The sequence below is a fragment of the Pongo pygmaeus genome, chromosome 12 (assembly GCF_028885625.2).
Source record: "Pongo pygmaeus isolate AG05252 chromosome 12, NHGRI_mPonPyg2-v2.0_pri, whole genome shotgun sequence".
Classification (NCBI taxonomy): Eukaryota; Metazoa; Chordata; class Mammalia; order Primates; family Hominidae; genus Pongo; species Pongo pygmaeus.
Genome location: NC_072385.2, coordinates 46,970,526 through 46,986,436, shown reverse-complemented (window position 1 = coordinate 46,986,436; position 15,911 = coordinate 46,970,526). Strand labels below are relative to the sequence as shown.

Sequence of the window (15,911 nt, the reverse complement as noted above, 5' to 3'; positions counted from 1 at the left end):
TAGTGTTTCTGCTTTTCCTTTTATTCTGTGAGTTACTTCAGCATCTACCAACAGAGCATCATTGTTTTCTTTTCTTTGAGTCTGTCAGAGGGGTCTCTGTTGCTTGCTAGAATGGATCCACGGGTCCCAATAACCCAAGGCCCATGGGCCAAATCCAGCCTGTCATCTGTTTTTATAAATAAAGTTTTATTAGAACACTGTTATGCACAATGATTTATTAATTGTCTATGGTTCCTTTCATGCAAATGGCAGAGTTGAGTAGTTGCAATAAAGATCATATGGCCTGAAAGCTCAAAACATTTACTATCTGGCCCTTTACAAAATAAAATATGCTGACTCCGGATTTAAAGCCACGCCCTCCCCACATAAAGCCTTAAAAATCTCTTGTCACTGAAGTGTGGGGGCATGGGATGGAGGGGAACAGTCCTGCTGCCTCTGGAATCATCACATACAAAACCAGGTCCTTGCCAGGCATCACAAGATAATATAGGCTGATCCACTCAGACACTGTGTTTCCTAGAGGCCTTGGGGTCCCTTGGCTCTACCAACACAATCCCCACCAAGTCTTCTTCCAGCCTACCTCGAGAGGCAGAGAAAGGCCCTACTCATTTTGTAATGAGAACTCCTTGAAGAGCCCTGACCTCTGAGATGTATTTGAAAAGGCCACAGGCACCCACCACATTTCCTCCATCTTTTCCAAGGCAAATGCACAGCACTGGAGCACAGGGCAGTTGTCCTCTCCCTACTCTCCCCATATAACACCCAGACACTCTAGAGGGGCAGATGTGTTCTAAGAGGGTTAGACATGGGATGAAACTGTCCAAAATACATGCAATAAATGTGTATAGAGCATTTCTGGAAGAAAAGAAAACATAAGTAACTTTTAACAGTGTTGCTGGCCAGGCATGGTGGTTCACACCTGTAATCTCAGCACTTTGGGAGGCCAAGGTGGTCGGATCACAAGGTCAGGAGATTGAGACCATCCTGGCTAACATGGTGAAAATACAAAAAATTAGCCAGGCATGGTGGCACGTGCCTGTAGTCCCGGCTACTCGGGAGGCTGAGGCAGGAGAATCACCTGAACCTGGGAGGCAGAGGTTGCAGTGAGCCAAGATCGCACCACGGCACTCCGTCTCAAAAAAAAAACAGTGGTACTTCTAGGGAGAGAGACTGTGGGTCTCAGGGAGGAGAGACACTTACTCTTCAGTATACTGTTTCTATTTCATTTTTCCTTATGTATGCATTATTTTATTTTATTTTTATTTTTATTATTTTTTGAGACAGAGTTTCGCTCTGTCACCAGGCTGGAGTACAGTGGTGCAATCTCGGCTCACTGCAACCTCTGCCTCCTGGGTTCAAGTGATTCTCCTGCCTCAGCCTCCTGAATAGCTGGGACAACAGGTGCCGCACCACCACGTCTGGCTAATTTTTGTATTTTTTAGTAGAAACGGGGTTTCACCATGTTTGCCAGGCTGGTCTCAAACTCCTGGCCTCAAGTGATCTGCCTGCCTCAGCCTCCCAAAGTGCTGAGATTACAGGCATGAGCCACCACGCCCAGCCTGTATTATTTTATGAAAAAAAAAAAAAAAAAAACTAAATGAAATCACCTCTACAACCTGTGAAACAAGCCACCATCTTATCTATTCTGGGACCATAGATGCTGTTCTCATCAAGATGGAAAGTTTTACAAGGTTACCCATGAAAAGGGATCTGCCCTAGGGGAGAAGTGGGAAGAGGGGAATGGGGGTGAGCGAAGAGTGAGGAAAAGAGGGTCCACACAAGCGGCTCCAATTCTGGAAGAGAACAGAAGTTAAAGGTGCTTCTAGGAAGACAGAAGACATATTTTAGCACAGAAACTCTCCCCCTAACCTTTTTGAATAGTAAAGAATGCTCAGAGCTGCGGAGATGGTGCCCATGTCCTTGGAAGTGAAGCAAAATTCCTACGTTCCCTGATGGGCCCATCCTGTGCCTGTTCTCAGTGTGAGAGGAAGGAAGGAGACTAGGATCTATGATACCTGGAGGTTGGGAGAAAAAGAGAAAGCAGGGTGAGGGCATGATCAGGCTGTGGGATAAAGCAGGCAGAAAGGTTCCTAAGGAGCCTCTTTCCTGCAGAGCTCAGGCCGCCAGCAGAAGAGCAAAGGACCCTCACTTCCCACCCACAAACTGCCTGGACACCCCCAGCTAAGAGACCAAATAAGGGAGCAGAAGAGGCCTCCACGTGGGTCAGGAAGAGACGGGGATTCTACCCATACCTGCATACATGCTCCAAACACACCAGGTAGCAAATGTCCTCCTGCGGTCGGCAGAGTTTTGGCCAAGTTCTTCTTCCCTGGTGTAACTCCCATGAATACGTTACTTTACATTGCAAATGTGACTTTGCAGATGTAATGAAGGTTACTGAGCAGATGACTTTAAGATAGGGAGATTATATGGGATTATTGGAGTAGGCCTAATCTAATCACAAGAGCCCTTAAAACAAAAGCAGAGATCCTCCCTAACTGGTGGCAGAAGCAGACAGAGAGTCAAAGCATGAGCAGGACTCGACATGCCATCATTGGCTTGAAGATGAAGGGGGTGGCATGTGTCAAGAAAACGGAGACCTCAGTCCTACAATCATAAGGAACTGAATTCTGCCAATAACCTGAATGGGCCTGGAAGGGGAGAGCCTTCAGATAAGAGACCAGCCTGGCCCACAGCTTGATTTTGGTCTTGTGAGATTCTAAGCAGAGGATGATTCCACCTGTACTTCCGACTTATAGAAGCTGTGGAATCATACATTTGTACTGTTTTAAGCTGTTAAATTTGTGGTAATTTGTTATGGCAGCAATAGAAAACTAATATGCCTCCCAAAATCAAAATGAAATCAATTCCAGAAATAGTTGTTGAACACTTACTAGATGTGAAACTCTAAAATTCCAGGGCCACAGGTAAGGGCATATTCCAGCTACCCAGGAGGAACACAGCCATCATTAGATAGGATTTCCACCCAGCAAAAAGCGGTGAGGCTGAAATGCTGATATCCCCAGGAATGAGCTCGTGAGACTAACACGGGAGGACAGAAGAGGCCCCTAGCACCAGACAGAGGGCCTGGTTAAGGAGGAAAGGCTGGATGGCAGGAGGTGCTATTTAATTGACTACACAGTCTTGACTGGGCCGGCCTCTACTCTCATCTTTGTGAATCAGACAGGAGTTTCCTGATGTAGCTCTGTACAAAATGACCTGACTTCCAGGGCGAGCCTCAAGGCCTCGGGGAGACAAGGGATGGCTCAGCAGAGAGCTCTGCCTCCACCTAAGGAGACTCAGCTCCATCCAGAGTCGGCCGCATTATCTGCGCACAGTGCAGGGCACGAAGGCACACGCATATTGAATAAGGAAATCCAGACTTCTTCACTACAGCTTGAGGCTACAATGGCTGGGACGTCTACTTCTCTCAGTGGAGGTGAAAGCTATGTTGTGGGGAAAAGTACATACTAAGATAATTAAGGCCATTGACTCAAAATAGGATTCAGAGAGTGCTATTCAGGTCTATTCCTTGGCCTAGGACATCCCAGAGGGTAATTTCATACTGATCCTTTTTGGGTAAGAACCTGTTTTCTCCAAAGTGGAAATATCTTTATTACTTTCTCTGATGACACTTCACCATGGTTAAAACATTCGTACAACACAGCAAATGCAAAACCAACCCCATGATCCCAAGTCGTAGAAATAACCCTCGTTAACTGCATTTTCCACACTACTTTTAATACACATTCACATTCACATGTGCACACACTCAACTCTTTAAATACAAACAGAAATTGATATATTATTTACAGCTTCTTTCGCCTAAGAAGGCGCAATATAGCAATACAAAGATCTAGCTTGTTTTTTAATTGCTTCATTGCTAGAAATAGCTACATTGCTTATAGAAGAAAAAAATGGGTATCAACTTAAATGCCCATCAAAAGGGGATGACTTAAATAAATTATGCTCCATCTATATCATGAAATATTATGTGGCCATTAAAAAATAGGAAGATGTATTTATACTCATATAAAAGTATTTCCAAAATAAATTTAATAAGCAAAGTGAGAACTCTTATGTATACTATAATACTCCTTTTTAAAAAAAGAAGTGTGTGTAAAATGTGTGTATACACACATACACATATATTAGCTTTTTTTTTTTTTTTTTTTTTTGAGACAGAGTCTTGCTCTGTCACCCAGGCTGGAGTGCAATGATGCGATCTTGGCTCACTGCAACCTCCACCTTCCGGGTTCAAGTGAATCTCCTTCCTCAGCCTCCCAAGTAGCTGGGGCTACAGGTGTGTGCCACCATGCCCGGCTAATTATTTGTATTCTTTTAGTAGAGATGGGGTTTCGCCATGTTAGCCAGGCTGGTCTCAAAATCCTGACCTCAGGTGATCCACCCGCCTCGGCCTCCCAAAGAGCTGGGATTACAGGCATGAGCCACCATGCCCAGGCCATATATTAGTTTTTTAAGAGGATACACAACTGTGAGCAGTGATTATGTTGACAATGAATTGAGCGAGATGGAAACTCAGTTTTTCCTGTGCATTTTTGTACATTGTTTCTTTCTTTTTTTTCTTTTTTAACATATGAATGCTTCTTTACCAACTCCATTAATTGAGGACGTGTATCTGTCCTGTCCATGACTATATCCCCAGGGCTTAGAACAATAACTACTCTTTATAAGGTCATTCAATAAAATTTACTTGAAGAACAACTTTGTAGACTAATCTATTGAAAATGCTCCAGTTAACATCCCTCCTCTTGCGTCTCTGGCCTGAGGTGAGGTTTGAGGCTGGGTTCAGCCCTTTCCCACCTCCCCCTGAGTGACACTAAGCAAAATCGTCCTTAGAAACATCCCAACTCCTGGAGTACTTACCAACAAAGGAAGATGTCTGTGAATGTCTCTGCTGTGGTGAAAAGTGCAAATATAATCCAGTACATCATCCATTTGACCTGTTGAAACAGAAAGCAACACAGCTGGTAGAAAAGGTCCAGGAAAAACACTGCCCAACACCAGGAAGAACAGGCCCCGGCGGCAGATACAGAGGCACGTCCAGGTGGTGCAGCCTGCATTTGTAGCCTTCTCCCTACCCTTCCCCAGCTTATGTCCAGTTCTGCTCCAGATCTTGAAGCTGGAAGCAAATGCGCTGTTTCACGACTGACTCAGGCTGAAGGTCATATGGCCCTCAAGTGAGCCAGGGAGACCTGCAGACCAACAGTGACCCATGATTCAATCAGGTCATTTTTCAGAACTAACATCAGGGGAGAAAATGCTCTAGGCCTCCACACAGACACACCCTGGAATGAAGTATAACTGGGCCACACTCTCTGGGATGGCATGGTAGTAATCTAAGAATTCTGATCTTCCTTTTTATCTCTCCCATGTGACCATCCTTTTCAATTTCTACTGCCTTTCTCCCCTAACTAAGGCCTTTGTCCCCTCTCTCTTGAACTACTCCTACTTCCCTTGTTTCCTGACTTTCCCCTCAGGAACCCATCCTAATACCAAGCCACCCCTGTACTATTCTCCCAAAAGTATAAACTCATCAGACCATCACCCCATTTAAAATATCCCAGCCTGCAGAATCAAGGCCAGATTCTTTAGTCTACTCCTTCTGGCTTCTGGCAAAAGTGGGGTAGCTTATATTGAACCAAGGCTCCTACTAATAATGATAATAAACACCAAACAAAATATTTCAAAACAACTGTTTGAAGGCACTGGAGAGCAATATAAAAAGCAGACAGAGACTGGAAGGGATTTAAGCTTTGGAGTACGGGAAACACACTAGGTTAGTACAAGTCAGCGTGGCTGAGGACAGTCCTCATTCTGCACATCATGGGGCAGAGAGAACTCGAGCTCAAATCCAGAGTCTTATTTGTCCAAAGAAATGGAGAGTGGAGTCTGAGACTGCCAGAGATGCCGGAAGTGGACAGAGAAAAATCTCAGAATTAGGGAAGCCATAAAGGCGCAGCCCCAAAAATCTACATATAAATTCTCTTCAAAAACTTGGCAGGTCCCTGAAATGCACAGAAGCAGGTAAGACTCCAAGCGAAGAAGTCTGTATAATAATATAGATATAAATACATATAGATATAAATGTAGATATAAACAGCTGGAAAGCTGAAAAGCTCAGAGTTGAGCAGAGATTTAGCTTCTGCCCACTGTTGGGGAAACAAAATTTGGAATTCAAGTCATGTAAAGTTAGAGGGGTTTGGTAAGCATTTGGAATTTCCAGTGAAACCCCTGGAAGACCATATCTTAGCAATAAAAATTACATCCTAACACTAAGAGATTAACTCTATGACTAAGAGCAAAATTTAAATATACCTGCCCAAACAAAACTTATCTAGCTGCCACAGGGCCAAGGTGATCTGCCTGAATTTAACTGCCTGCTACAACAACACTCAACATTCTTCACAAGAAGGCAAAAAAAAATCTATAACCTAAGTCTATCAATGGATGACTAAATAAAGAAAATGGGGTGTATATACATATATATATGTATATATATAGTAGTATTCCATTGTGCATATATATATATATAGTAGTATTCCATTGTGCATATATATATATGCACAATGGAATACTACTCAACGATAATAAAAAATCATGTCTTTTGCAGCAATATAGATGGAACTGGAGTCCATTATCATAAGTAGAATAACTCAGAAACAGAAAGTCAAATACTGCATGTTCTCACTTATAAATAGGAGCTAAATAATGTATACACATGGACATAGAGAGTGGAATAATAGACTTTGGAGACTTGAAAAGGTGGGAAGGTAGGAGGGGATGAGGGGTGAGAAACTACCGAATGGGTACAATTTAGACTACTTGGGTGATGGTTACACTAAAAGCCCAGACTTCATCACTATGTAATATATCCATGTAACAAACCTGCACTTGTACCCCCTAAAGCTATAAACAGAAAAAAATAAGAAAAATGTATAAAATATCTGTGGTTTCCACAATGAATCACACACAAGGTTCTGTATACAATAAAATACTACACATGTGAGGGAATAGGAAAATATAATCCATGGTTAGCAGAAAAATTGGTCAATAGAAACAGATCCACAGATGACTTCGATATTAGAATTAGCAGACAAGGGCTTTAAAAGGTATCAATATGTTTTGAGTTAACTAGATATCCACATGTAAAACAATAAAGTTGAACAACTTCATACCATATACAAAAATAAACTTCAAATGGATCAGAGTCCTAAATGTAAGAGTTAAAACTATAAAACACTTACAAGAAAAACATATAATTAAATATTTCTGACCTTGGATCAGGCAATGCTTTCTTAGATATACCACTAAAAGCACACAAAAAAAAACGAACTAAAAGGCCGGGCACGGTGGCTCACGCCTGTAATCCCAGCACTTTGGGAGGCCGAGGCAGATGGATCACAAGGTCAGGAGATCGAGACCATCCTGGCTAATATGATGAAACCCCGTCTCCACTAAAAATGCAAAAAATTAGCCGGGCATGGTGGTGGGAGCCTTAGTCCCAGCTACTCAGGAGGCTGAGGTAGGAGAATGGCATGAACCCGGGGGGAAGAGGTTGCAGTGAGCTGCGAATGGGCCATTGCACTCCAGCCTGGGTGACAGAGCAAGACTCTGTCTCGGGAAAAAAAAACAAAAACAAAAAAACAAAAAAAAAACAACCAAACTAAAAAATTTACTGGGAGGCCAAGATGAGAGAATTGCTTGAGGCCAGGAATTTGAGATCAGCCAGGGCAACATAGTGAGACCCCATGATATGGTTTGGCTGTGTGGCTGTGTCCCCACTTAAATCTCTACTCAAATTGTAATCCAATTTTAATCCCCACGTCAGAGGAGGGACCTGGTGGGAGGTGATTGGTTCATGGGGACGGTTTGCCCCATGTGGTTCTCATGATGGTGAGTGAGTTCTCACAAGATCTGATGGTTTTATAACAGGTAGTTTCCTCTGCTGTCTCTCTCTGTCCTGCCACCTTGTGAAGAAGGTGCCTGCTTCCCCTTCACCTTCCACCATGATTGTAAGTTTCCTGAGGCCTCCCTAGCCATGCAGAACTGTGAGTCAATTAAACCTCATTTATAAATTACCCAGTCTCAGGGAAGTTCTTTATAGCAGTGTGAAAACAGACTAATACACACTGTCTCCACTAAAACACTCAAAAAGTAGCCAGGCATGGTGTCACACACCTGTAGTCCTAGCTAGCTATTTGGGAGGCTGAGGCAGGAGGATGGCTTGAGCCCAGGAGTTCAAGGCTGCAGTAAGCTATGATCATGTCACTGCCCTTCAGCCAGGGCAACAGAGCAAGATCCTACCTCAAAAAGAAAACAAATTAGACTTCATCAAAATTAAAAACTTTTTTGCTTCAAAGGACACCATCAAGAAAGTAAAAAGACAACCCACAAAATGGTAGAAAATATTTGCACATCACTCATCTGATAAGGTACTTATATCTAAATATATACAAAATTCTTACAACTCAACAATAAAAGAGTACATAACCCAGTTAAAAACGTGCAAAGGGCCCATAGTCTATTTAAGAAACTAAATCAGTAATGAAAAAAAATCCAACACTCATTTGTGACTTAAAAAAAAAAAAAACCTTAGCAAAGTAGAAATAGAAGGGAAGCTCCTCAACTTGATAAAGAACATATTTTTTAAAAAACCCTACAGCTAACATTAGACTTACTGGTGAGAAAATAGATGATTTCCTCCTAAGATCAGAAAAAGGGCAAAGATATTCTCTTCCATCACTCCTATATCATAATGGAAGTCCTAGATAATGCAATAAGACAAGAAACAGAAAACATATACAGACTGGGAAGAAAGAGATAAAACCATTTTTCTTCATAGATGGTGTAACTGTCTATGTAGAAAATCCCAAGGAACTCACCAAAAAAATCCTCCTGGGATTAATAAATGATTATAGCAAGGTTGCAGGATACAAGGTTAATATATAAAAGTCCACTGCTTTCCTACGTAATAACTGGAACTTGAAATTAAAACACAAATACTACTTATGTTAGTACCATCTAAAAATGAATAACTTAGAAATGTATCAAACAGGATATGTAAAAAGTCTATATAAAGAAAACTATAAAAATGATAGAAATCAAAGATCTAAATAAATGGAGAAATATTTCATGTTCATATATAGGAGAACTCAATATTGTCAAGATGTCAGCTCTTCCCAACTTGATCTATAGATTCAATGCAACCTCAATCACAATCCCAGCAAGTTTCTTATGGATATCAACAAACCAATTCTAAAATTTATATGGAAAGGTAAAAGACCAGAACAATTAATATAATACCAAAGAAGAACAACATTGAAAGACTAAAGCTATCAGACTTCAAAACTTAATGTAAAGCTAAAATAATCAAGACCATGTGCAATTGGTAAAAAAATAAACAAATAGATCAATGGAACAGAACACAGATCCCAGAAATGGACCCACGCAAGTATAGTGATTTGATCCTTGACAAAGGAGCAAAAGCAATTCAGTACAGAAAAGATGGTCTTTTTAACAAATGATGCTGGGAAAACTGGACATTCACATGCAATAACAACAATGAAAAATGGATCTAGGCACTGACCTTACATCTTTCACAAAAATTAACTCAAAATGGATCATAGTTCTAAATACAAAACACAAGACTAAAAAACTTCTAGAAGACAACATATAAGAAAATCTAAAGACCTCAGGCTTTGGCACTGAGTTTTTGGATACAACATCAATGGTATGATCTATGAAAGAAAAAAATCATTAAGTTGGACTTCATTAAAATTCAAAACCTTTTTTCTTCATCCCTTCTGTTTATAAAGCCAATCCCTTCAGCTCAGCTTGTTAGAACACTTGTTCTACTTTATAGAATGAAGTGTTGCCCAATTCTAGGCTCATAATAAAGCCAACTGAGGTATTTAAACTAAATTTGTTGTAATTTTGCCTTTGACGCTGAACTCCACTGTGGAAAATATCCGACTAGTCCCCCAAATTGTCTAAGTTATATTTGTTGTTGCCATTTCATCTGCAAAATTAGCTAACTCCTAGAGTATAACACTTTATGGCATTCAGTGACAAATGTCCTAAATATTTTACCTTGGTTTGACAATATTACAATTTGTCCAGTTAGGTCTGAAGTCCCTGTGAGGTGAGGAATTCTAACAAAGCCAAAGTATCAATTTTGCATTGCTCTTTTGATTCTTAGGCTACCAGCAAACCATCTACATACTGGATTGTAAGCCAAAAATAAAATTCTAAGCTCCCAACCAACTGAATGGACCCTTCCTCCCAGCAAAGGAGATTTAAAAATAAACCTGAAACACTAGTGCAGGACATGATGGTAATAGGTGGTCAGGAAAAAAAAAATTATAAAATTAAAAACTTCCGCTCTGCACAGGTAACATTTAGAGAACAAGGAGACTGGGAGAAAATATTTATAAAACACATATCTGATAAAGCACTTATATTTAAAATATACAAAAAAACTCTTAAAACTCAACAATAAGAAAACAACTCAATTTTCTCCCACAGATTGGGAGAAAATATTTTGCAAGATATGTATCTGGTACAGGACTTGTACTCAACATATACAAAGAACCCTTAAAACTCAACAATAAGAAAACAAACAACCCAATTAAAAAATGGGCAAAAGATCTGAGCAGACACTACACAAAGAAGATATACAGATATACAGCAACTTATTAACAAAACTTTTATTATGAAAACTAAACTTTTGTTTTGTCACCACATAACAAGATACTTATCCTAGGAGGAAAAGGATGTGTTCAGTATCATTTTTCTTTTGTTTGTTTGTTTGTTTGTTGAGATGGAGTTTCACTCTTGTTGCCTGGAGTGCAATGGCATGATCTCAGTTCTCCGTAACCTCCGCCTCCCAGGCTCAAGTGATTCTCCTGTCTCAGCCTCCCGAGTAGCTGGGACTACAGGCATGTGCCACCACACCCGGCTAATTTTGTATTTTTAGTAGAGACAGGGTTTCTCCATGTTGGTCAGGCTGGTCTCAAACTGCTGACCTCAGGTGATCCACCCACTTGGCCTCCCAAAGTGCTGGGATTACAGGTGCGAGACACCGTGCCCAGCCATATTTTTCTTTAAAAAGTATAAATATATTAAATAATCTAAAAGAAAATGTGAATACAATGAGTGGAGAGATGGGGGATTTCAAGAGAAAGAAGGAAACTCTTAAAAAAGAAACAAATGATATCCTAGAATTCAAAAGCACAATATCTGAAATGAAACAGTATGACAGAATTAACAGCGTATTGGATACAACAAAAGAAAAGATCTGTGTATTTGAAGACAAATCCAGACTAAAGCCATGCAGACTAAAGCCTAGATTGGAAAACAACACTGAGAGGCTCAATATCTGTTGGACTGCATCAGGCAGTCTAACATACATGTAATAGGAATTCCAGAAGGAAAGAAACATGAGAATGGAGACCAAAAAAATCACTTGAAGCATACTGGCTACAAAGTTCTAAAATTTGATTAAAAAAATAACAAACCCTGATCAGATGTGATGGGAACACTTGGGGAGGCTGAGGCAGGTGGATCACTTGAGGCCAGGAGTTCTAGACCAGCCTGGGCAACTTGGCGAAACCCTGTCCCTACTAAAAATATAATAATTAGCTGGGCATGGTGGTGAGTGCCTGTAGTCCCAGTTACTTGGGAGGCTGAGGCACAAGAATTGCTTGAACTCAGGAGGCAAAGGTTGCAGTGAGCTGAGATCATGCCACTGCACTCCAGCCTGGGCAACAGAGCAAGATTCTGTCTCAAACAAACCAACCAACAAACCAACAAATCCAAAGAACCAGGAAGCTCAGTTAATCCCAAGCAAGATAAATACAAAGAAAAAGAAAACCATACCTAGGCAAGTCATAGTAAAACTGCTTAAAAAAAAAAGAAAGAAAGAAAAGAAGAGAAAAAAAGAAAAATCATTACCATATAGAAAATCTTCAAAGCAGAGAGGATGGAAAGATACATTACACACAAGAGAATGAGAATAAGAATGATAGCTGACTTTTCATTGGAAAAAATGACTATCAGAGAAAATGGAATAACATCTTTAAAGTGCTAAAAGGAAAAAAATGTCAACCTAGAATTCTATACTCAGCAAAAATATCTTTCAAAAAATGAAAGCTGTTCTGGTGAATCCCTGTTGTCTTTGTGACTCTAAAACATGTTTCTCAATGGATTACTTACAGATCTTCTCTATCAGAAAAACAAGGTAGGTTTAGTCCATCAAATAACTACTGTCTGAGACACTGCACACTGCCAGGTTGTCTGTAGCAGGACTGACTCCTCAGCAGGGGGCAAATGAGGTTTTGTCCAACGGTAAAGTCTATAGCCTGCTGGGGCTCAGGATCTGGGAATTCTCAACATCAGTATCCAGACACATTGTGAGGAGCCTGAATTCCTTCTCTATAGGCTTTCTCTTTTTAGTAGTCAATTCATGTTTTGGGTCTTCAATTAGAGCAAAAGGACAATGATAACAATTTTAAAAATCCCTTTCCTTGGCCAGGTGTGGTGGGTCACACCTGTAATGCCAGCACTTTGGGAGGCCGGGGTGGGCAGATCACCTGAGGTCAGGAGTTTGAGACTAGCCTGACCAATATGGTGAAACTCCGTGTCTACTAAAAATACAAAAAATAGCCAGGTGTGGTGTATGCACTTGTAATCCTAGCTACTCAGGAGGCTGAGGCAGGAGAATTGCTTGAATCCGGGAAGTGGAGGTTGCAGTGAGCCAAGATCGCGCCACTGCACTCCAGCCTGGGCAACGAGAGTGAAACTCCATCTCAGAAAATTTTTTAAATCCCTTTCCTTGATGCAACCCTTAGCTACAAATTCTCCAGTGAGTCATCTATACTTGCAAGATCTACTTTCTCATTCCTCACTTGCTCACTGCAGTGCATCCATTACATCAAAATTGCTTTCACTGGGGCCTCCACTTTGTAACATACTTCAAGGAAGTGTAAGAAACCTCTTTTCAGTTTTTACTTGACTTGCTTGACTTTTCGGCTGGTAGTGAAACAATCACATACTGAAAAGCTCTCCCAACACTACAATTGTCCTGGTTTCCCACTTGCTTTTCTTGCCACTTCTTCTCAGTGTCTTCATTTCCTCCCTAGAGCTCTGTTCTAGACATCTGCTTCTAACTCTAGACTAGACACTGTCCCTAGGGAAAACTGTACATTCCTCACCTAACACAGGTAACCAATCCCCAAGTTCTGTCACTTCCACCCTCTTGTTTTTTTCTTGAACCTATCTTATTTTCTCCATTCTCCTCTGCCATCTCCTTACCTCAGACCACCACCATCTCCTGTTTAGAATAGTTACAACTTTATGCTGGTCTTTACACCTCTGTCCCCTTCACAATCCATCCTCCAAATTCCAGCCAAAATGATTTTCTTAAGGCCAGGCATGGTGGCTCATGCCAGTAATCCCCGCACTTTGGGAGGCTGAGGTAGGTGGATCACTTGAGCCCAGGAGTTTGAGACCAGCCTGGGCAACGTGGTGAAACCCTGTCTCTATAAAAAAACACAAAAATTAGCTGGGCATGGTGATGCACACCTGTAGTCACAGCTACCAGGGTGGCTAAGGCAGGAGGATCACCTGAACTTGGGGAGGTCAAGGCTGCAGTGCTGTGTATAATCACAGCTCTGTGATTATACCACTGTACTCCAGCCTTGGCAACAGAACAAGACCCTGTCTCAAAAAAAAAAAAAAAAAAAAAAAAAATCTTAAACCTAAAGTGGGTGACTTTCTTTCCTAGTTTAAAGCCTTCAATAGTTCCTTACTGTTGTTAAGATAAAGCCCAAATTCCTTACATTGGCTTATGAGGCCTAGCATGAACTGGCCCCTACCTTTTTTTTTGAGGGGGACAGGGTCTCGCTCTGTCATCCAGGCTGAAGTGCTGTGGTGCAAACACAGCTCACTGCAGTCTTGACCTGCTGGGCTCAAGTGATTCTCCCACTCAGCGTCTTGAGCTGGGACTATAGGTGCATGCCACCAAGGCTGGCTAGTTTTTTTGTATTTTTTGTAGAGACAGGGTCTCACCATGTTGCCCAGGCTGGCCTTGAACTCTTGAGCTCAAGCAATCTACCTGCCTCAGTCTCCCAAAGTGCTGGGATTACAGGCATGATCCACCACACCCGCAAACTGGCCCCTAATTATTTTCATCAAAAGCTCATCCACACCCCCCTACCCATTCACATTTTCCACTCCAACCATATGAGTCTTTCAATTCTCAACAGAGCATCTTTTTTTGCCTCTGATTTCAGCCCTCAGATCTCAGCAAAAACGTGACCTCCTCTAGGACTTACCCGAAGTTTGGGTAAATACCCTCTCCTTGCCTTTCTCTATAGTATCACACACATTTCCTGTCATAACATTTATCACACTGCTTTGAAAGTACCTGTTTATTCCCCTGCTTTTCCTAATACATTGTAAGCTCCCTGAGGGTGGAGACCAGTTCTTCTTACACATCATTATATCTCTAGTACCCAAAACAGTTCCTGACATATAATAGGTACTGAATGAGTATGTTTCAAATGACCAGATTAGAATGCTAGCACTGTGAATGGGACAGAAAGAATGGTTTCAAAAGGTTAAGAAGGAGTATACTTTGAGAAATACTGTCTAGATGGCTTTTTGAGAAGAAAAGACAGAATTAGACAACTTGTGAGGCAACAGATGCTCCCTATGAGTGCCTACTGAGTAGATGACTGCATAAACATGGGAAGAAAGGCAACTGTTGAAGTCAGGGCATCAGTGACTGATAATTATGGGGCCACTTGCACCAACAAGAAAGTAAAGAAAGAGCCAATTTATGCAGAAGAGTTTGAGCTTTATGTGGCTCAGGGCAGCCAAGAAGAATGCCCAACAGATTCCTAGAAAGGCAAGACCAAAACTCAGGAAGGAGGTTGAGGCTATGGACAGAGATGCTGCAGCCATGGCAGAGAGGGGACTTAATGCATTCTCCTGAAGAAGTTCCCTTGATGCACTCCTTTGAAATACTTTCATGCAGAAGGAAGGATCTGAGAATGACTCATTGAGGCTAACAAGGTCAACGGAACACTGGTGACTCAGAGATGGAAACCATATCCATCTAAAATTACCAGGAAATGGTCTTCCCCATCATTCCTCACGGAAATCAAATGACAGTTATTTCCCCCAAGGTTTGAAATATAATTTTTCACATTTGAAAGATTCCATCCAAACCTCCCTGCAAGATAGGGATGAGGAGCCTGGGTGGGCCTTCAGTCAGAATAGAGAGAAGGAGCTATGGCCAATTTGAGAGGTAATATTCAGGAGTAACTCTCCTGGACAAATGGAACGTTGACAGTATGACTGGGGAGTCTCTCTAAACTGGTCAGGAGCAGGATCTAGGAGTGAAGAGATGGGAAAGATGCTGTGACCCTCAGCCACAGCAAGAAGCTCCAGAGCTCAGGGTAGGAAGCGGCCTGGAGACTTTCCATGAGCCACAGCAGCTGGCTGAAATTCCGTGGTCCATTCTACCCACTGCCAGAGCTCCTGGCAGCCTGCCAAAGGCCTCCCTATGGGCTGCAGAGGAGCAGGCTTAGCTACTTCTTTAGTGTCACCTCACCTTTGGACTCTCCTCTAACCAGGCACATTCAATTTCTCAAGCCTTTCACACCCCTCTTGCATCTGGGCCCTGTGCTTCAGCCTCACAGGGAATTCCCTGTGCCATATGACAGAAAGAAAAAATTCAAGCCTGCTTTACAGATGACTCTGCACCATCTGCTAGTATGAGCTCACCGTGGATGGCTATACAGTCAGGGGTGACCCTGGGAGAGCGGGAAATTGAAATTCTCCTGCAGGCAGGACTCTGAGCAGGGCACTTAGCCTGGAGGGAG

The 15,911-nt window shown here is 41.8% G+C and overlaps 1 protein-coding gene across 2 annotated transcripts in view; it reads right to left on the bottom strand.

Moving 5' to 3' along the window:
- Window positions 1-15,911, bottom strand: part of REEP1 (receptor accessory protein 1) — a 125,226-nt gene that overhangs the window by 44,656 nt on the left and 64,659 nt on the right. For both annotated transcript variants that reach the window (XM_054472678.2, XM_054472671.2), the window contains exon 3: window positions 4,888-4,964. In XM_054472678.2, coding sequence (XP_054328653.1) covers window positions 4,888-4,964 — 77 coding nt within the window. The remainder of the gene's footprint in view (window positions 1-4,887; window positions 4,965-15,911) is intronic.